Raw genomic sequence first — 20,756 nt, 5'->3', positions numbered from 1 at the left:
TTGGACTTGGAAGGCTGGAGTTGCTTGCACACTGTTGACATAAAAGGGAGGTGCCTGGTATAAGTAGGAAAGTCACTGCTAATGTTGAACTTTACTTTAATTGACTTTAGATAATAATAAGAGTCATACAGTGGCTATTCATGTTGTAGGATTGGTAACTAACCACAATAAGCAGTTTCAACTGGGAGCAGTTCTTAAAAAGCAGAAGAAAAAATGTCCCCTTATTGTATTTTATGTATAATCGACCTCATCACAGCTTGACTGAGGAAATGTTGAAGGCACAGTTAGGGCAACCTGAGGGGTTCTTCCTGTGAGGCACGGAAGCAAGAACTAGCAATCTTCATAGAGAAAGGGGGATTCTTCTTACCACCCCTGAAAGGAGAGCTACTAAGAAATAAGTAACCGTCTGTGCTAAAGAGGTGGCCCAATCCCCAGTATACCTGACATACAGTAGAACAAACAATTAAGATTGTTTCACACAAAGCCAGAAATAGTGCAAACCCCCTTTCCCCATGGCTATGGTAGTCAGGCCCTGATGAAGGACAGCAGCAGGCTCAACCATTCTCATAGGAAAAAAGGTAATGACATACAGGTGAGGAGCAAACAGTCCATGATCTTTGCTCCAAGGTCAACTCTTAACACCTGAACTGCTGGGTCTGTTTAAGGCAAGACAGCAAAAGCACATCAGTGTCACTGGATACAATCCATGACATGGATTTGTAGTGTGTCCATGTCTGGAGCTCTGTACAGGCATTTGGGACAAGAGTAGTTAAACGGTTCTTCAGGAATGCTCTGTCTTCGCCCTGGTATGTGCGGGGGAAGGTACTGACCAGCACCCATCAGAAAAGCTGTGAAGGTAAGCAAGAAGATGTTAATTAATAAATCGAACTCATGGTATTCAGTACTTATACACTGACTGGCACAAATCTCTTCAGAAGGCTTAGAGGCTATTTTAAAACATATGAATAAATCTTGGGAAGAATTGATGCCTCAGTTCAAGAAGATGCTAGCATGGTTAAGCTATAAAAGGCAAGGCTTTTATTTAAAAAATGCAATAAGAAACTGGCAAAACATACAGGTTTTTTAAAAGCTAAATTGTTTAGAAATATTTTTAAATGTAGAAGCAGGAAACCAGCAGGGAGGCAATTAGGCAGTTGAGTGATTAGGCAAAGGAATAAAATGTAAAATGATCACTAAAGGATAAGGTCGCAGAGAAGCTGAATGAATCAATTATTTCTGTTTGTCTTCATTGTGGAACATTTCAGGTAGGGCAGCTAAAGAACTGAGTCAAATAAAACTTGCAGAGTATGAAGTACTAGGGCTTATTGGCAAACTAAAAATTAACAAGTCATCAGATCTAGCTGATCTTCACCTGTGTTCTTCAATTAGCAATTTTGCATTTGATTTAACGAATATGCAGTTTTAAAATCACTTCCCCTATCAGAGGATTGGAAAGTAGCCAATGGTCCCATTCAGAAGACACCTTAATCACTGTGGTTAAAGAGGTCTTCTGAACAGGGCCATTATAGTACTGATTTTTAAAAAAAGGATACAGGAAATTACAGTGCAGTTGGCTTAATGTTTGTTCCAGAAAATTGGTAGAAAGCAGGAGTACTAAGTGTATATATAAAAAATAAACCTTGCTGGTTGAGAATCAGCACAACTTGTGCAAAGGGAAATCCTACCTCCCCCATCTTTCAGTGCTAGACTTTCACAAAGCATTTAACAAAGCTCCTGTATAAACTTGGTTATGGTAGAAGATGACAAATGCTCTTAGGCAGCTTTCCCCAAGGTGATGCTCTCCAGATGCTTTTGACTGCAACTCCTATTAGCCCTAGCCAGCATGGCCAATGGTTAAGAATGCTGCGAATTGTAGTCTAAAACATCTGCGGAGGGTATAGCATGCTGCTGTTAGGATTATTAGCTAGATAAACAGCAAGCAGAAGGCTATAGCAAATGGACAATTGTAATGGAGTAGTAAACAAAAGGCTCCCCGCCCCGCCCCCAGTATTTGTTCTGGGACCATGGCCAATTCACTTGTTACAAAGTGAACTGAAATTAGAGGTGACATGGCCAATTTTACAGACAACCAATCATTCAAGACTTGTTTTCACGCACAATTGGATTTAAGAATGACCTGCATATTGGACGAACATGCACACCAAAGTGATAAATGAGATTCTAAGTAAGTGTAAAGTGATGCTCATTGGGACAAGGAAATCCAGGTTCGAATAGATCCAGGACATAGCCAGAAGAAAGTACTTCACACAAAATTAAATCGATGGAATACAGTCAAAAGATGCGGTAATGGCCATTGACTTAATCTATCAGAGGATACATTTATCAAAGGTTGTTCACCATGATGGCTATATGCAACCTCCATGGTCAGAGGCAGTATTTCACTGAATACCGGTTGCGGAAGATAAAAGTGAGGGTGGGCTATTACCTTCAGGCCCAGTTTATAGGTATCCCAGAGCATCTGCTTGACCATTTGGGGAAAGGAGATGCTAGACCAGAAGGACTCTTTACTTTTATATTCTTAATAATTTTCTGTCATATGCAGGCACGAATCAGTTTTTCCAGTCATGAATCTCTATAATTTGCATCATGTTACCAAGAAAAACAAGGACTTGTAGAGCTATTTCAGCTGGCTATTTTGGGCAACATTCCCCAACTTGGTGCCCTCCAGATTCTGGCAGCTGTAGCCCAACACATCTGGAGGGCACCAGGTTGGGGAAGGCTGGGCTTAGTCATCCCTTATCCCCTATAGTTAATCATATATTTGTGGATGAAACAGGTGGATCTAGAACCTCTAATCCTGCCAGGTTTGACTTTCTACTTGATCTAGTCTGATTTTATTTGAAGTGGATGTCCTAGGATAAGTTAGTACTGCTTCGACACTCACCGGGCTGAGGTGGTGGGCGTGTTTCTGAATGGCGATTCCTCATTTCTTCCATCAAAGCCCTGGGGTGTGTGTGTGGAGAGAATACAGTTAATACTGGTTTGCAGAAATGGGAGAGGGACAGGCCTTATTGCCTCTGGCTCCAGACCCCATTTCCACCTTACCCAAAGTTAGATGCAGCTGAACACAAGGTTCCAACATCACAGCTGGGTTAGACAAATGGCTGCACGCCAGATGTGTCAGTTTCCCTCAATGGCCCTGTTCAGAAGACACCTTAAACCACAGTGGATAAGGCTTTTTGGTTAAGCAAAAAGCCTTGACCACCATGGTTGAAGGTGTCTTCTGAACAGGGCCAATCCGTCCACTGCCTACGTACCGGCTGGCCCCCTCAGAGTCTGCTTTCAGCTTCTCATAATCTCTCTGCAGTTGTGCAAATTGCTCCTGCAGAACCTCTCGCTGTTCATGTAGCTTTTCACGAGCCTGACGCTCTGCTAAGAAGTCTGTCTTGTAGATATCAGCCTGAACGGAAAGGCAAGGATGACACGTATTACTCCCTTCTGATGCACTGTTCACAGGTTTTCCCCAGGCTGACACAGATACACCTGTCCCTTTCCTGTTGTGGCTATTGCCCTGAGACACACTTTACTCCTGACTCACCTGTGCCTTGAGTACAGGTACAGTCTCCATGATAGTTTTGTGTTGTTCAGCCTCGTCCTTCAGCTTGTCAATTAGCTCCTGCTTGGCCACTAGAGCCTCCTCGGCCTGCTGTAACTGCTGAAACAATTCAGCAGCCTGCAGATCCAAGCCCTGATTTTGGGAACAGGGTGGTGGAAAGAGAAGAGAGACAGCAGTCACGCTGAAGGAAATGTGAAACACAGTATCTGCAAACAAATATTTCCCCCATAGCTCAGTCTACCTCATCCCGAAGCAAGACAGTTTCACGGGGGGAAACCCGAAAAATTTGGAAACAATTGAAAAATGCGCAGTATTTATTTTTTAAGCACTCTTTACAGATCTAAAGTTATTTTGTTGCTTTAGCCCAGCCTTCCCCAACTGGTGCCCTTCAGATATTTTGGACTTCAGCTCCCATCAGGCTCAGTCAGGATGGCCAATGGTCAAGAATGTTGGCCGCTGTAGTCCAAAAACATCTGTAAGACACCAGCTTGAACGTAAAGCAGCCTTTATGTTCCTAAAGTTATATTACGTATAACATGGTTTGCTCATTAAATTATGATTATATTTGAAAACTTTAAAAAGTAAACTCAGTAAGTTTGTAATTACTGACTGAATAAACTATACTTTTAAAAATTAATATACCAAATGTCATTAATTTGATGAGCAAACAAGTTATACATAACATATTTTAGATTCCTAGTTTATGTCTGACCAGAGGGAACTTCTTCAGCAAGTAGTCCATGAAACATCTGGATCATCCTGAAAACCGGAAGAGCTGGAGGCAAGTCCAGAAACACCGACTCTCAAGAATGTACATTTTCTTCCATATTAGAATATGGTGACTCAATTCACATGTTGGGAAACTGAGCACGACTTGTAGTATCCCAAAATGACTGGGTTCAGTCAACACAATAACCAACGGTTAAAAAAATAATAATAATAAACGGTGGTTTAAATAGTTGATTGTTATTTAACCCATCGTGGGTTATCATGTGTGGTAGGAGTTTTTTTAACTAATAGCTGGTTATTTGGCTGAAATAACCAATGCTGTGCAGAGGTTATTTAATCAGCAACAGATTCACAAGGCAAGAACATTCAAAGCGGTAGCTGCCACTCTGGTCCAGCCAGAAGGGTAGATTTTTGGCAGCAAAGGCTGATGGGAAACTAGCAGGAAGACTGTGGGCACCACGGTTAATTATTATGTCACGTGGGCAGTACCCCCTAGATAAACAACAAATTATTAACCCACCATTGATTATCGTGTTGTCCAAACGCAGCCAGCGTTCCATCAGTAAAAGTTACATTGGGTCAATCAGTTCATCAACAAGACATGAATGAAATAACTGCTGAGGATCTTACAGAGGGGATTAAAAAACATTTTCCCCCATGGCTTCATTATTCCCAGACATTTTACTTCTCTAGTCTTGATATAAACATTTTAACAATTATAGTTTTTAAAAATTATTTGGGAGCTTGGTAACAATATATAAACACCTTGCCTTAAATCCTAAAAAATATACATTTCATAATCGGAAGCTGTTCAATTTTCCAGGGGGGAGGGGAGTCCTTTTCCCGAGCCTTCACATCTCTTTACAACATCAAGATTTTCCATGACAAATCATATAATTTTCCCCACCTTGCTCCTCTTCTCATTTTCAATGGTGGCTTTGATATGGGTGTCGTACTGCTGGAAGAGTTCGTGGTAGGCCACCTGCAGCTGGGCTAATTTTCTCCTATACAATGGGGAGGAGCAAACAGACCAGATGATGGGTAGTTGCCACAGGGCTCAGACTGCAACATCCACCAGAACTGCCCTTTCTTCCCTTGCCTCTGCCTCTCCCAGCCCTGCACTCACTTTTCCTCTGTGGCACTCTGCCGCTCCAGCCGTAGGGCGTTTTCTAGATTTTGCACTTGCAGCCGCAACTGATCCACCTGTACACTGTGCTGTTTGGTGCGGGTTTCAGCCTCCCTTTCAAGCTGCTGCAGCCGTTCACCAGCCCCACGGACCCTGTAGAGCACAGCGCAAAAACAGAAAACGCAGATCTAACCCTTTACCTGCTAACCAAGTTTTCAGGGCTGACAGAATTCCCCTCACCCTTTCGCCCCAGAAAGTATGTACCATGACAGCACTAGATCCAGCATGGTTTCGTTCAACAGGTTTTCTACGCAACTCCGTGAATCTTCGTCAGCATCATGCTCGGTGCCATCATCCTCTTCTGTGGCTTCACAAGGAAGGTGGGCCATTTTTGAGGATGAGTATGCACCTGGCGGCCTCTCTGACCTTTCCATCACAGCTGCTCACGCTCCTGAAGAAGCAACCTGCTTACCTCTTCAGCAGCACAAGTGACTGGGGTGGAAATATCAAAGAAAGTTCTCCGACTCTTCAGCATTTTCTGTCAGAATTTCTAGCGTGATCTCATGGACCACCTGGAGGACCAGCAGTGGGCCGCAATTCACGGTTGAAAAAGGTCTTGTTACAATTGGCGAGAATAGAAAGCCTTGCCCTTTGTACCGCTGAGCCTTTTCTGACTTAGGTCAAACCTGTTTTTCAAGGCAAGAGGGCCCCTCTGCCAAGATCCAGAAAAGCCAATTGTTCCCACAATTTTGCCTGTCCTAGATTTAGGGCACCCGGTACGGTAGACACCCAGAGTCCCCAGCTGGACAAGGGTCTCTTTCAGTTTGAAGCCAGCGTGCCTGGAGAGCAAAGGGCAGTGGAGCCAACTTCCCTGCCCCACAGAGCAGACCCAGCTCATTGTTCCATAATGTCTGCATCACTGCAGGCCAAAAGGCCTCCCTCCAGCCACCTGCCAACAATACTGCTAAACCACAGGAGCCTCTTGCCCGCCTCACCGCTCCTCCATCTCTTTCTTCTCCTGTTTGCTACTCTCCAGGCAGCTTTGGCTTTCCAGCAGTTCACCCAGCAGCGAAGTCACCTGGGCCTTTGCAGAGGTCTTGTCCCCTCCAACCTGCTGTAATAGGAGAGGGTGAAAGTCAGTACCACTGATGTGGGCTGGACAGGGGCCTTCCTATATGCAGCTTGTGGGGGTGATGGTGTCCCAGACTGGGCGCTGGGTGCATATTCACCTCCAACTGCTTGCTCAGGGTTTGTAGCTGCTGTTGGGTCTCTTGCTCCCGGGCTGCCAGACGGACTAGCTCCTCCTGGGTTGATGCCAGTTGCTGACGAAGGGCTGAATTTCTGAGGTGGGTGGGAATGAGACAATGAGGACAAACGTCCACCTGCTCACCTGCGCAAGCAAGTCAAAGTCCTCGTTCCTAGTCCATATCAACTTCTAGACACCCTACATTTCATCACTCAGTCGTGAACTCTCAACACCTGCTCAAATTGCACAGCTTACCACCGTCAAGGCCACAGTGGAGAGCACGGGGAAGGCTGGCACCCTGGGATCCCCCAGCTAGGCTCCTTTTTTATTATTATTATTTTCTACATTAATTAAACATACAACATTACAGTAATTAAAAAAAAAGAAAACATCAAACAACTGCTACATACATATTGAATAAACGTTGAATACATATATGTTGAATAGATATTACCTATATATTATCATACTACAACGTAATCATTCTTAACATAAAAGTGCACCCCCCACTCTGGGATCTATTCCTGATTCCAAAATCTTATCGTTTCTTCTACGGGTGGTTTCCCACTTCCCTTAGTAAACACAAATATTAGGAACTGTTTCCAGATTCCTTCAAACTCATTTATTTTAGTTATACCTTTTCTCCACTTAATATTACAAGTCAGTTTATCATTAATAGCTATATCCCATACTTCTTTATACCATTCGTCAATAAAATATTCCCCTTGAATCTTCCAGTTCCTAGCTACCATCATTCGTGCTGCAGTCAGCAAACTTGATATCAGCTCTTTAGTTTCTTTTCCACATTTTACATCTTCAAATAGTGACAGTAATGCAATCCAGCTAGGCTCCTTATCCTATTCTGTTACCCAGTAGCGCTCGCCTCAATACCCAAAATCTGCCTGGGTGGCTTTGCGTGTCTCCAACCATCCTGCCAGACAGAGGCATTGTCCGTCAACCGAGTGTGCTGCTCTCTCTTCCTGTGGGGCTTCCCTCAGGGATCACTCTCTCTCCCTGCCACAGCAGGAACGGGGGTAACTTGGTCCCTTTTTCTTTTTAAACATACGTTTTACAGAAGTCGTCAGGCAGCCCGGGCAGCCCAATGACCCCTGTAAAAACACGCGTTGAAAAACAGAAGAGGATCAACCCATTTCTTTCCTGCTGCCAGGTCACTCTCCTCACTCACAACTTGCTTCTTCCCCGCTAACCAAGTGGTGACAACATCTTCTCCTTCCTAGTTTTAAAAACAAAAAAAATGACACAGAAGACGGTGGGCGTGTCTGCAGCATGCCCTGACCTTTTGTGTAAAAAGGAAGGGGAAAGTGTTGCTGCTCACTGCCGCCGTACCATTGGGAAGCCCTCTGGACTGCAAGGGTTCCAGAGCTGTGCCCCATGGTCCGACCCTAGCGGCCATCTTCTCTCAGCAGTCCATCGTGGCAAACCTGCATCTGGGCTTGTACCATCTCAGACTGAATGTGGATGCTAAACACTGCCCCATATAAATATACATTAAAAAAAATCTCTGCACATAAGGTTAAATGTTTGATAGAATTCCAGCCAAGCCTTTCCCCTGACACGCTAGGTTTCGGTGTGAAGGAAACGTGTGTGTTTTTTTAAATGGATGAACGTATATGAAGCTGTACCTGCAGCAAGAATTGGAACAGCTACAACACAAGTTTACCACCTCAGTGACAACTAAGCCTAAGAGCTTCTTTTCTATTTATTTATTTACAATATTTATATACTGCTCCCCATTAAAAATTTCAGAGCGGTGTACAAGATAAAATAAAAACAAAATAAAAAAAAATTAAAATAGTGGGTTGTTTTTTTAAAAAAAAAACTTTCTTGCACTGACTGGGACCTGCTTGTGGCCCTCAAGTGACTACCTTGCCAACCCAAACACTAGTCATCAGATACCCAGCTGGCCTCCTTCTCTATTGTCCTTCCTCGTGGGATCCGGAGATGTGGACTGAGGTGTCATCAATATGCAGATGATACCCAGCTCTACCTTTCCTTTTTATTAAACCCAGGTGAGGCAGTGTCTGTTCTGAACCAGTGCCTGGGCACGGTAATGGACTGGATGAGGGCTAACAAACTGAGACTCAATCCAGACGAGACGGAGGTACTGTTAGCGGGTGGGTCATCTGTCCGGCAAGGTGATGTTTGCCCTGTCCTGGACGGGGTTGCACTCTCCCTAAAGGATCGGGTCTGTAGTTTGGGGGTGCTCTTGGATCCAGAACTGTCACTTGAGGCACAGGTGAACTCAGTGGCAAAGAGCACCTTTTATCAGCTTAGGTTGATATACCAACTACGCCCTTATCTGGACAGAGATAGCCTAGCTACAGTGATCCATGCTCTGATAACCTCTCGTTTGGATTACTGCAATGCGTTATACGTGGGGCTGCCTTTGAAAACGGTCCGGAAGCTTCAGCTGGTACAAAACAGGGCAGCCCGTTTACTAACAGGGACTGGCCGGCGAGATCACATTACGCCAGTCCTTTTCCAGCTTCATTGGCTGCCAGTCCAGGTCCGGGCCCGATTCAAAGTGCTGGTATTGACATTCAAAGCTCTAAACGGTTTGGGGCCAGGTTATCTGAAGGAACGCCTCCTCCCATATGTACCTGCCCGGACCTTAAGATCATCTACAGGGGCCCTTCTCCATGAGCCCCTGCCAAAGGAAGTGAGGCAGGTGGCTACTAGGAGGAGGGATTTCTCCGCTGTGGCACCCCGGCTGTGGAATGAGCTCCACAGAGAGGCCTGCCTGGCACCTACACTGTACTGCTTTCATCGCCAGCTGAAGACCTTTTTATTCTCTATTTTAACACTTAATTTAAATTTTACTGTTCTAACTCTGTATTTTAATCTTATATCAATTTTGCTGCGTGGTTTTATCCTGGTTGTGCTTTTCATACTGTATTTTGTATTTGTGTTTTTAACTTGTTGGTTGTTTTATTATGGTTTTAATTTTTGTAAACCGCCCAGAGAGCTTCAGCTATTGGGTGGTGTAAAATGTAATAAATAAATAAAATAAATAAAATCCCATCCCCCTCAAAGCACCACGTTCTCCTTCAGTAACATTGGTTATCCAGGAGTGAGTTACTCCTCCCAATGGCTTCAGAGGCAGGGTTATGCAAACTGACCGAGGTGGGTCTCATTCAGTTCCCCCAGTCTCAGTCCTGCCTGCTTCAACACAACAGGGCTTTGGAAGAGCTCCAGCAGTGAACCTTTTTTTCTTTTTCTTTATCATGCCAGAAACTGGATTCATGGGTTGGATCCAGGTCCATTGTTCTGCCGGTGGAAGGGTGCTACTTGCAGAACAGGTATTATTATTATTATTAATAATAATAATAATAATAATAATAATAATAATAATATAGCACCATCAATGTACAAGGTGCTGCACAGAGTAAGACAGTAAATAGCAAGATTCTGCCGCATAGGCTTACATTCTAATAGAATAATAATAAAACAATAAGGAGGGGAAGCGTGTTCAGAAGAGGAGCGTGTTCTGGAGCGTGTTCAGAAGAGGGCAACCAGGATGATCAGAGGTCTAGAAACAAAGCCCTATGAAGAGAGACTGAAAGAACTGGGCATGTTTAGCCTGGAGAAGAGAAGATGGAGGGGAGACATGAGAGCTCTCTTCAAATACTTAAAAGGTTGTCACACAGAGGAGGGCCAGGATCTCTTCTCAATCCTCCAAGAGTGCAGGACACGGAATAACAGGCTCAAGTTACAGGAAGCCAGATTCCAGCAAGACACCAGGAAAAACTTCCTGACTGTTAGAGCAGTGCGACAATGGAATCAGTTACTTAGGGAGGTGGTGGGCTCTCCCACACTAGAGGCCTTTAAGAGGCAGCCGGACAAGCATCTGTCAGGGATGCTTTAGGGTGGATTCCTGCATTGAGCAGGGGGTTGGACTCGATGGCCTTGTAGGCCCCTTCCAACTCTGCTATTCTATGATTCTATGAATTGCTTTATGGAAGAGAATGCACCAAACAGGCACAGGGTAGAGTAAAACTAACAGTATAAAAGTCAAAACAAAATCAAGTTTTAAAAGCTTTAGGAAAAAGAAAAGTTTTTAGCTGAGCTTTAAAAGCTGCGATTGAACTTGTAGTTCTCAAATGTTCTGGAAGAGCGTTCCAGGCGTAAGGGGCAGCTGAAGAAAATGGACGAAGCCGAGTAAGGGAAGTAGAGACCCTTTGGCAGGTGAGAAACATGGCATCAGAGGAGTGAAGAGCACGAGCGGGGCAATAGTGTGAGATGAGAGAGGAAAGATAGGAAGGAGCTAGACCGTGAAAAGCTTTGTAGATCAACAGGAGAAGTTGATATTGGATTCTGAAGTGAATTGGAAGCCAATGAAGAGATTTCAGAAGTGGAGTAACATGGTCAGAACAGCGAGCCAAGAAGATGATCTTAGCAGCAGAGTGGTGAACAGAAACCAACGGACTGATGTGAGAAGAAGGAAGGCCAGTGAGAAGAAGGTTGCAGTAGTCCAACCGAGAAATAACCAATGCATGAACAAGAGTCTTGGCAGAAGAGACAGACAAAAATGATCGAATCCCCTCCTCTCCCTTACATACCCCCTTCCAAATAGGCTCCAGAGTTTTGAGAAGACGCAGAAGTCCCATTCTGCAAGTGGTATAGTTTCACTGGATGAACAACAACTCTGGATCCAACCCCTTGATTTCTCCTTCCTCTTGGTTTCCCCCCCTTCCACACTGCCAGAATCTGTCACCTCCACTCCAGCATACCTGGCTGGACCTACCAGAGAAAGTGCCAACGTAAATATCTCCTCATAAACTTACTTGTCCTCGGCCTCCTTCAGCTTCTTGCTCAGCTTTTCAGCTTGGTCAGCATCAGATCTTTTCCTGTGAAGGCAGGAGATGAGGGATTGTGGTGGTGTGAAAATTCCCCACAAACAGGCTGATTTGCAGCATCAACGCACAGCCATTTGTGAAGCCTCCCAAATCAACTTCCAGCCACAGAACACCTGCAGGCCATGGCTCAGCACTGGTAGTTAGCACTGTGCCAAAAGCAGTGTGTGGGTACTCCAGACTTTTGTGCAGAATGAATGCTCTGAGGCTGGAAATTATACATGGCTGGAGGGGCTGGCTACCTGATAGGTGGCTAGTAAATGATCACCCGAGGATGGAGTTGAACACCACAGAATGCCAACTCTGGAATAACCCCAGCAAGGGCCAAGGCAGTGAGAATTACAGACATGAGAGCACAGGCATGTCATGTTTCTGAAAATGAACTACCTAAGTGATTTATTGCTACCTGGTTTAATAGTCAGAAATGGTAATTGAGATCACTAGAGACTAGACTAGAAGTGAGCAATTCCTTTCGGCCTACAAATTGCTCACTCCCCCCATCCCTGGACTAGACTTTTGCAACCTGGAAGCACCTTAGACTGAACTATTATTATTATTATTTATTTATTTATTTATTTATTTATATAGCACCATCAATGTACATGGTGCTGTACAGAGTAAAACAGTAAATAGCAAGACTCTGCCGCATAGGCTTACAATCTAATAAAATCATAGTAAAACAATAAGGAGGGGAAGAGAATGCAAACAGGCACAGGGTAGGGTAAGCAGGCACAGGGTAGGGTAAACTAACAGTATAAAGTCTGCACAACATCAAGTTTTAAAAGCTTTAGGAAAAAGAAAAGTTTTTAGTTGAGCTTTAAAAGCTGCGATTGAACTTGTAGTTCTCAAATGTTCTGGAAGAGCGTTCCAGGCGTAAGGGGCAGCAGAAGAATTAAACAAGTAATTAAACAAGACCTGGAGTTCATCAAGGCCTACCCAGTGAAATTATAGAATGTTTTTAGGATGTTTTAATCATGTGTGCTACGTTTTTAATAAGTTTTAAACATGTTTTATATTCACTGTTGTTCCCTGCCTCGATCCAAGTGGAGAGGAGGGTAATAAATAAATTATTATTATTATTATTATTATCATCATCATCAGAGGCTCTTCTCTGCATTTGCCCACCATCTGAGCTATGCCAGGTGGTTACTGGGGGAAATCACCTTTTCAGTGGCAGTGCCCTGGCTTTGGACCACTCTCCCCAGAGAGGCTTGCCTGGCACCCACCTTGCTGTCTTTCTGGCGCTAAGCAAAGACCTTCTTATTTTCCCAGGATATTAAACTTTTGTTGATTTATTCTGCTTCATATGTTTTTATGCTGCTTTTATAGATTTTCTGTTTTGAGCTTTTTTCTATATTAGTTATTTTGTTGTATGCATTTTTTTTAAAAAAAAATTAATTGTATGCCCACTCCCACCACACCACACCCATGACAACAAGATTGAACAGCAGGGTATAGATCTTAATAACAAACAGAAAAAATAATAAAATATAAGAGCACCCGCAGTTTGGTCTCTAAGGGCATTTCCCTCTGCTTCTCTACCCTAGGGTACTTACCTGTCCTCTGAGCCTTGCAGGGAGTCGAACTCCAGGGGCTGTTCTAGTGGAAGCCCATTCTCCTAGGAAGGAAACCAGGGGATAAGATGAGTTCAACCGCACCAGCTCCAGTTGCTGTTCCCCACCACTTAGACCACCGTTCTGAACTCCATGTGAGCTTTATCTTGATTGCCTCCTGCTTCCCCCACCAACGCTCACTTTAATCTTTCTTTCAGCCTCTTTGGGCAAGGCGCCCTTTGCCGCTTCTTTCAGTGCACAGATTTCAGCCTGCAACGCCAGCTTCTCTTTCTGCAAGGCCTGGTGGGCTTCTTGGAGCGCCTTCAAATCCTCCTCCAGCCTCCCCTGTTTCTGTTGTGGCATCTCAGGGGCCTGGAAAAAGGAAGGGAAGAAGAAAGTGCATAATTGCGATGGGCAAGCCAACCCCGTCAGGTCACAGTGTCTAACCTTCCCAGAGCAAGTACAACAGCCTCCCTGCAGCCTGGTACCTCCCAGATGTGTGGACTACAACTCACAGAATCCTCCGGCCGATTCTGGGAGCTGATGGCCAACACATCTGGAGGGCACCAGGCTGGGGAACACTGTCCTATCAGCTGAGAACCTGCATCAGATATTTGTGATAGATGATGGGGTGTGAAAACAGTGCAAGTTACAGCTACCTAAGCGCTTCTTTCAGGACAGTCTTAAACTCTGCCTGTCCACCTAGAATAAGCCTTCCCCAACCTACTGGCCTTCAGATCTATTATTATTATTATTTATTATTATTTATTTATATAGCACCATCAATGTACATGGTGCTGTACAGAGTAAAACAGTAAATAGCAAGACCCTGCCGCATAGGCTTACATTCTAATAAAATCATAATAAAGCAATAAGGAGGGGAAGAGAATGCACCAAACAGGCACAGGGTAGGGTAAAACTATCAGTATAAAGTCAGAGCAAAATCAAGTTTTAAAAGCTTTAGGAAAAAGTCTATTGGGCTGCAACTCCCATCACCCCCTGCCAGCATGGCCACTGGCCATGCTTCCCCTTACCATTGCAAGTATGGCCTCCTCTTGAGTAAGGGTCACAGTATCGGGTTCATCTTGTGCTTCAGCGATCTCTTTCCCCAAGGGAAACGGCTGAGACGTCGCCTACAAGGCGGAGAGCAAAAACCTGATTTACCTAAAACGATTCAAATTGCTTCAACGTTGGCATCAGAAGCTCCTCTGTCTCCAACGCCAAGGCGCCCCCAGTCAGGAGAGCTGCCCTTTAGCAATACACCTCAACAGAAGCAGAGGAAAGGGGAGCTTCAAAGACACCCCCAAACAACCCTCTGGCCCTCCCTGTTACCAGCTGCATCTTCAGCTGCTCCAGCTCCTGTGCAGCCTGCTGCAATTGCTTCTTCAGCTCCAGGCGTTCCGAGTGCAAATTTTCCACCACGAGCCGAGCCTCCTGGAACTTAGCCATGAGGAACTCTTTCTCCTCCTTGTGGGAGACCTGGAATTCCAAGAACTCCCGGTAGCGCTCTCGCAGCATGTGGTTGCTTTGGCGGATGGCTTCTACCAACAGAATAGAGACACAGGGTGTTGGCTGAAGCAAGGTCCCTGCTTCTTCGCGGGGGGGCTAAAACTGTTACATCACATCTGCTTAAGGAATTGAATCGATGGGCAAATACACAAGGTTCCACTTTCCTGACAAAGCCTCCCTTTGCTCTGCGAGAAAGCTGAGGTCTCTTGCTTTGACAATCCCATTCTCAATTTTATTTATTGTTAACATTTATATACCACCTCTTTTGCAAAGAAGTCACCAAGAAGGTGAACTATTGCTAAAAAAACAACAACCATACAAACGCATTAAAATAATTACATAATTTTGGCCAGATGAAAGAGATACATTTCCGCACCCTTTCTGAAAGCTGAGAGAATGGCATAGCAACCTTTTGACACCTGTCACAGGCAGCAAACTTAAGCACTAGGAAGTCAGCTGCAAGAAAATATGTTTAGGATTAGATTATTTGAATCAAAGGGTTGGAAGAGATTACAAGACCATCAAATGCAGCTCACCCTCCCATAAAAGAGCCCAATTTTATTTATTGACTGATTAATTGCATTTTTATACCCCCCCTGGGCAGTTCCCCCTCCATTCCAATTAATTCCCATAATCCAGACCACAGTATTTTACAAGTAGGCAGTGGCAGTGAGCATAGAATGCCGAATGACAAAGTCTTACAGAATGGTTTTTCTGGACTGTTGTGGTTTAGATAAGAGCAAGTGCTAATCAACCTTTGATTAGATCCACATGCTACGGCCTTCACTAATACAGGCCAGATCTGTTTCCACTGCAACGTAAGGATGAACTGCTTCACTTCTACAACTTCCAGGTGCAAGTTCAGTTCCGATTTCGCTATTCCCACTTTACCTTGGTTTGTCCCCGCATTGGAGCCACTGATTTCAATCTAGAGTCACACCTCTTCCCAACTGCATTTAATGTGGACCACTTCACCCTAAGACAGGAGTGAACAGAAAGTAGATTCCCAGATGTCTTGGACTTCAATTCCCAACATTCCTGTCAACTATCCACGCTGGCAGAATTTTCTGGGAGCTGAAGTCCAAAACATCTGGAGATCTAGCTTCTGTCCACCCTTGCGAACGGATGTTCAGAATCACAAAGACAGAGAATTCCAATGTGTTGGCATTGGAGACAGAGGAGCCTATATATATATATATATATATATATATATATATATATATATATATATATATAATCATCCAAGACCAGCCTTGTTTTTAAGCACTTGTCTGGCAGCCATAAGCAAGAAGGAATTCCATGCCGGTGAGTTACTGGCCCGTCAAGAGTGTTCCATTCCTCCTCTGTGCCCTTTATGTGGAATGGCCTGCCGGAGGAGATCCATTAACTTAATCTCTCTGAGTTTAAATCAGCCATAAACACTAATCTCTTCCAACAGGCCTACCCAGATGAATTTTTATGATCTGTTGACTGTTATTTTGATGCTGTATTAATTTTATAAGCTCTTTTAATTAATTTTATGTATCTGATTAATACTGTATTAAACTAATGTTGTTCTCCGCCTCAATCCAAAGGGAGAGGTGGGTAAGAAATAAATAAAAATTATTATTATTATTATTATTATTATTATTATTATTATTATTATTATTCCCAAGCGGGCTAGGCCCCTCCACCATGCCCAACACAGAAATACCGGAAGAGGGACAAGGCTCACCAACCCTCAGCAGGCTAGTAACGTTTTTAAAATGTTAGTAATACATAAAATAACATACAATATAGCAATATATAACAAAGTCAATACATACACTAAACTGCTATCAATTCATCACATCAAATCATCCAGGAAATACTAACTACTCAAACAAAAAGACCTGCATAGCACCACATATATAAATCATTTAAAAATACAAAATAGGATAAACACATAACCTCAACTATTACATGCCCATACACCAATAATGCAAGAATATATATATATATATATATATATATATATATATATATATATATATATTTCATTCATTTTTAATGTTTAATAAAAGGTTTCCATTTCTTAATAAATTGGGATTCCTTTTGTCTACCGTATCTCAATAGAACTACCTCACTAATTTTCAATAATTGTGCAATTTGCCCAACTTTAGTAAGCCTTTGTTTATTCACAAGTTTGCCCAAGCCAATTTTAGAAGGAGTGAATCCCTTTGGAGTTCCTGACACAAAGAAAAGTAGATCTTAAAATAGAGTGGAAATACATGAACCACTCAAAGCAAATAATTCTCCAACTACTTTAATTCAGTTTTTCTATCACCTTATACTATTGCCCAGTAGGGTAGCATGTTTTTGTGCTTTTATAAGACTGGTTCAGTCAGAAAACCAGGAGTTCCTATAATCACTCATTATTTTAACCCACTTTAACTATCCTAGTTGAACCTCACCTCATCGCCACCACTAGTCAACCCAATTAAGGCAACGGGTAGGTTTATTTTCCAAATCTATCAAGCACTTCTGGATTTAAGTAGAAGCGATAATTGGAATCAGAATCTAAACAACTGTAGGCAGTTACTGAGTCTGACACTTAAGCTCAAAATAGCAGAGTACCAGACCCTGTCATGGAAATGTCTGTATCAGGGACTGAGCATAAATTGTCTGATAAGACCCCAAACTGTAAGCCAGGCTCACTCCACTGTGTTCTCACCTTTGAGATCCCTGTTCTCAGCCAGGAAGTGCTGCACAGCCTCATTTCCTGCCAGCTCAGCTGGCAGGTGGAGGGTGCCAGCTTTGCCCAGAGAGGAGTCTTCCCCCATCATGCCGCAGTCACTGCCTGGGCACCCTCCTGGCTGCACCATGTCACAGCTCCAGCCCCCCTGGGCTGCACTCATCCAGCCAGGTTCTGGGAATGTACAGAGTAATCAAGATTGAGATTCTAAAAAAAGTAGAAAATATAGAATTTTATTCAGTCTCTCGCACACATCTCAATCTACTACAGGTGATGACAGGCAGCTGAGAAGAGATGGGATTTCACCCTATTTCTCATTGTGGTGCTAAACCATTTATGTCTGGGCTATACCACTGTACATTGAGGTTCATAAACAATTGAATGCTTCTCCATCCAAACAAAACATACCTTACAAATAGAAAGCTATGATGTCAAGAAAAGGCCAGGCTAGAACCCTTCTCCCTGATATCATTGCTTTCTATGTGGGAACATTTTTATTTTTATTTATTTATTGCATAGGAACTATTAATCATGTGAACCTCCCTGCTGCATGCTAAAATGCTACAGTCCAGGCATCAGTTTACCATCACAATGAGAAACAGAGCAAAATCCATACTCAGACAGAACTAGTCCTTCAATGCTAGGCAGCCTGGGGTCCTCCAGATGTTTGGGACACATGACCAAAGCCAACATGACCAAAGATTATAGAAGTAGTTCAAAACATCTGGAGGACACTAGGTTGCCTATCCCTGGGTTAGAAAGCGGGACTTCGGCCCAAGAAATCTGGGTTCAAATCCAGGCTCAGGCCCAATGCTTACGAGGCGACCTGGTGCCAGCCCCTATCCCTCAGCCCAACTTACCACAGTCCCATCTATGCTACTCTAAGCTCTTTAGAGGAAGGGATGGATAAAAATAGAATAAATAAAATGGGCCAGGAGGGTAAGGCCTATCAACGACTATAAGACTAGGGTGTCCATATGAAAAGGAGGACAGGGCTCCTGTATCTTTAACAGTTGTATTGAAAAGGGAATCTCAGCAGGTGTCATTTGTATATATGGAGAACCTGGTGAAATTCCCTCTTCATCACAACAGTTAAAGCTGCAGGTGCTCTGCCCTCTTTTAAATCTCATCACTCTAGTATAGCTCCTGCACTTTAACTGTGGTGATGAAGAGGGAATTTCCCCAGGTTCCCCATATATACAAATGACACCTGCTGAAATTCCCTTTTCTATGCAACTGTTAAAGATACAGGAGCCTTGTCCTCCTTTTCATAGGGTCACCCTATATAAGACGTGACAGCTGGATAGAACCTCCATGTTCTGAACCGCCCAGACAGCTTGGGCTATTGGGCACTATAAAAATGTAATAAATAAATAAAATAAATAAATGTTCAGAAGCAGGAAACAACAAGGGAGAGGTGTTTCCCTCATGCCCTGCCAGTGAACTTACAAATGTATCTGGCGGGCTGCTGCTGACAACCAGACGCTGGTCTAGGCAGAGCAACCTTTGCTGAAGCTGGTGCCCTCCAGATGTGTTGCGACTGCAACTCTCATCATTCCCAGCCCTGGGGATGGTAGGAGCTGCAGTCCAAGGCACCTGGAGGGGCACGCGGTAGGGGGTGAGGCGAAGACAGAGCTTTGGTGCAGTCCAAGAGGGCCGTTTTTGTACTCTTAAGTTCACCAGGCGCCTCAGCCCGGACTCAGGTTACAGGAAGCCAGATTCCAGCTGGACATCAGGAAAAACTTCCTGACTGTTAGAGCAGTGCGACAATGGAATCAGTTACCTAGGGAGATCTGAAAGAACTGGGGATGTTTAGCCTGGAGAAGAGAAGATTGAGGGGAGACATGAGAGCACTCTTCAAATACTTAAAAGGTTGTCACACAGAGGAGGGCCAGGATCTCTTCTCCATCCTCCCAGAGTGCAGGACACGGAATAACGGGCTCAAGTTAAAGGAAGCCAGATTCCAGCTGGACATCAGGAAAAACTTCCTGACTGTTAGAGCAGTGCGACAATGGAATCAGTTACCTAGGGAGATCTGAAAGAACTGGACATGTTTAGCCTGGAGAAGAGAAGATTGAGGGGAGACATGAGAGCACTCTTCAAATACTTAAAAGGTTGTCACACAGAGGAGGGCCAGGATCTCTTCTCCATCCTCCCAGAGTGCAGGACACGGAATAACGGGCTCAAGTTAAAGGAAGCCAGATTCCAGCTGGACATCAGGAAAAACTTCCTGACTGTTAGAGCAGTGCGACAATGGAATCAGTTACCTAGGGAGATCTGAAAGAACTGGGGATGTTTAGCCTGGAGAAGAGAAGATTGAGGGGAGACATGAGAGCACTCTTCAAATACTTAAAAGGTTGTCACACAGAGGAGGGCCAGGATCTCTTCTCCATCCTCCCAGAGTGCAGGACACGGAATAACGGGCTCAAGTTAAAGGAAGCCAGATTCCAGCTGGACATCAGGAAAAACTTCCTGACTGTTAGAGCAGTGCGACAATGGAATCAGTTACCTAGGGAGATCTGAAAGAACTGGGGATGTTTAGCCTGGAGAAGAGAAGATTGAGGGGAGACATGAGAGCACTCTTCAAATACTTAAAAGGTTGTCACACAGAGGAGGGCCAGGATCTCTTCTCCATCCTCCCAGAGTGCAGGACACGGAATAACGGGCTCAAGTTAAAGGAAGCCAGATTCCAGCTGGACATCAGGAAAAACTTCCTGACTGTTAGAGCAGTGCGACAATGGAATCAGTTACCTAGGGAGATCTGAAAGAACTGGGGATGTTTAGCCTGGAGAAGAGAAGATTGAGGGGAGACATGAAAGCACTCTTCAAATACTTAAAAGGTTGTCACACAGAGGAGGGCCAGGATCTCTTCTCCATCCTCCCAGAGTGCAGGACACGGAATAACGGGCTCAAGTTAAAGGAAGCCAGATTCCATCGTACTGCTCTAACTTCCTGACTGTTAGAGCAGTACAATAGAATCAGTTACCTAGGGAGCTGTGGGCTCTCCCACCCAAGAGGCAGCTGGACAAGCATCTGCCAGGGATGCTTTAGGGTGGATCCCTGCATTGAGCAGGGGGTTGGACTCGATGGCCTTGCAGGACCCCTTCCAACTCTGCTATTCTATGATTCTCTGGAGGAGCGGGGTGGGGTGGGGGAGGATGCCCGAATCTGACTTCTAGGGCGGAAGGAAGGAAGGAAAGACGTGGGTCCACATGTCCCGCGGGGAGAGAGCCGAAAGGCCTGGGTCCCCTCCCTAAACCAACCCCTCTCCCCCTTTCCCCCAAAGCCAGGCGCGCCCATTTCAAGGAGGAGGGCGGGTCGAGAGGGGGGGGGTCGCACCTGTGCTGCGAGCTCCAGATCCCCCCACCCAAATCTCTCCTCCTGCGGCTGCTTCCTCCTTCCTGGGTTGTTGTTGTGTTGTGATCCGGA

The 20,756-nt window shown here is 44.4% G+C and overlaps 1 protein-coding gene across 1 annotated transcript; it reads right to left on the bottom strand.

Annotated features, from left to right (window-relative positions):
• Positions 1-79: 79 nt before the first annotated feature.
• On the bottom strand, positions 80-20,756 carry IKBKG (inhibitor of nuclear factor kappa B kinase regulatory subunit gamma). Its single transcript, XM_063119179.1, has 15 exons — positions 20,667-20,756; positions 17,307-17,534; positions 14,438-14,646; positions 14,140-14,238; positions 13,307-13,477; positions 13,109-13,170; positions 11,484-11,546; positions 6,662-6,773; positions 6,428-6,546; positions 5,433-5,585; positions 5,214-5,310; positions 3,560-3,709; positions 3,279-3,421; positions 2,906-2,964; positions 80-848 (listed from the first exon to the last, which is right to left on the bottom strand). The coding sequence occupies exons 2-15, from the start codon at positions 17,488-17,490 to the stop codon at positions 691-693; spliced, it is 1,779 nt and encodes a 592-aa protein (XP_062975249.1). The 5' UTR covers positions 17,491-17,534; positions 20,667-20,756; the 3' UTR covers positions 80-690.

This window comes from Elgaria multicarinata, chromosome 3, assembly GCF_023053635.1.
Source record: "Elgaria multicarinata webbii isolate HBS135686 ecotype San Diego chromosome 3, rElgMul1.1.pri, whole genome shotgun sequence".
Taxonomy (NCBI): Eukaryota; Metazoa; Chordata; class Lepidosauria; order Squamata; family Anguidae; genus Elgaria; species Elgaria multicarinata.
Note: the sequence above shows the minus strand (reverse complement) of the source record. Positions and strands in the feature narration are given on the sequence as shown.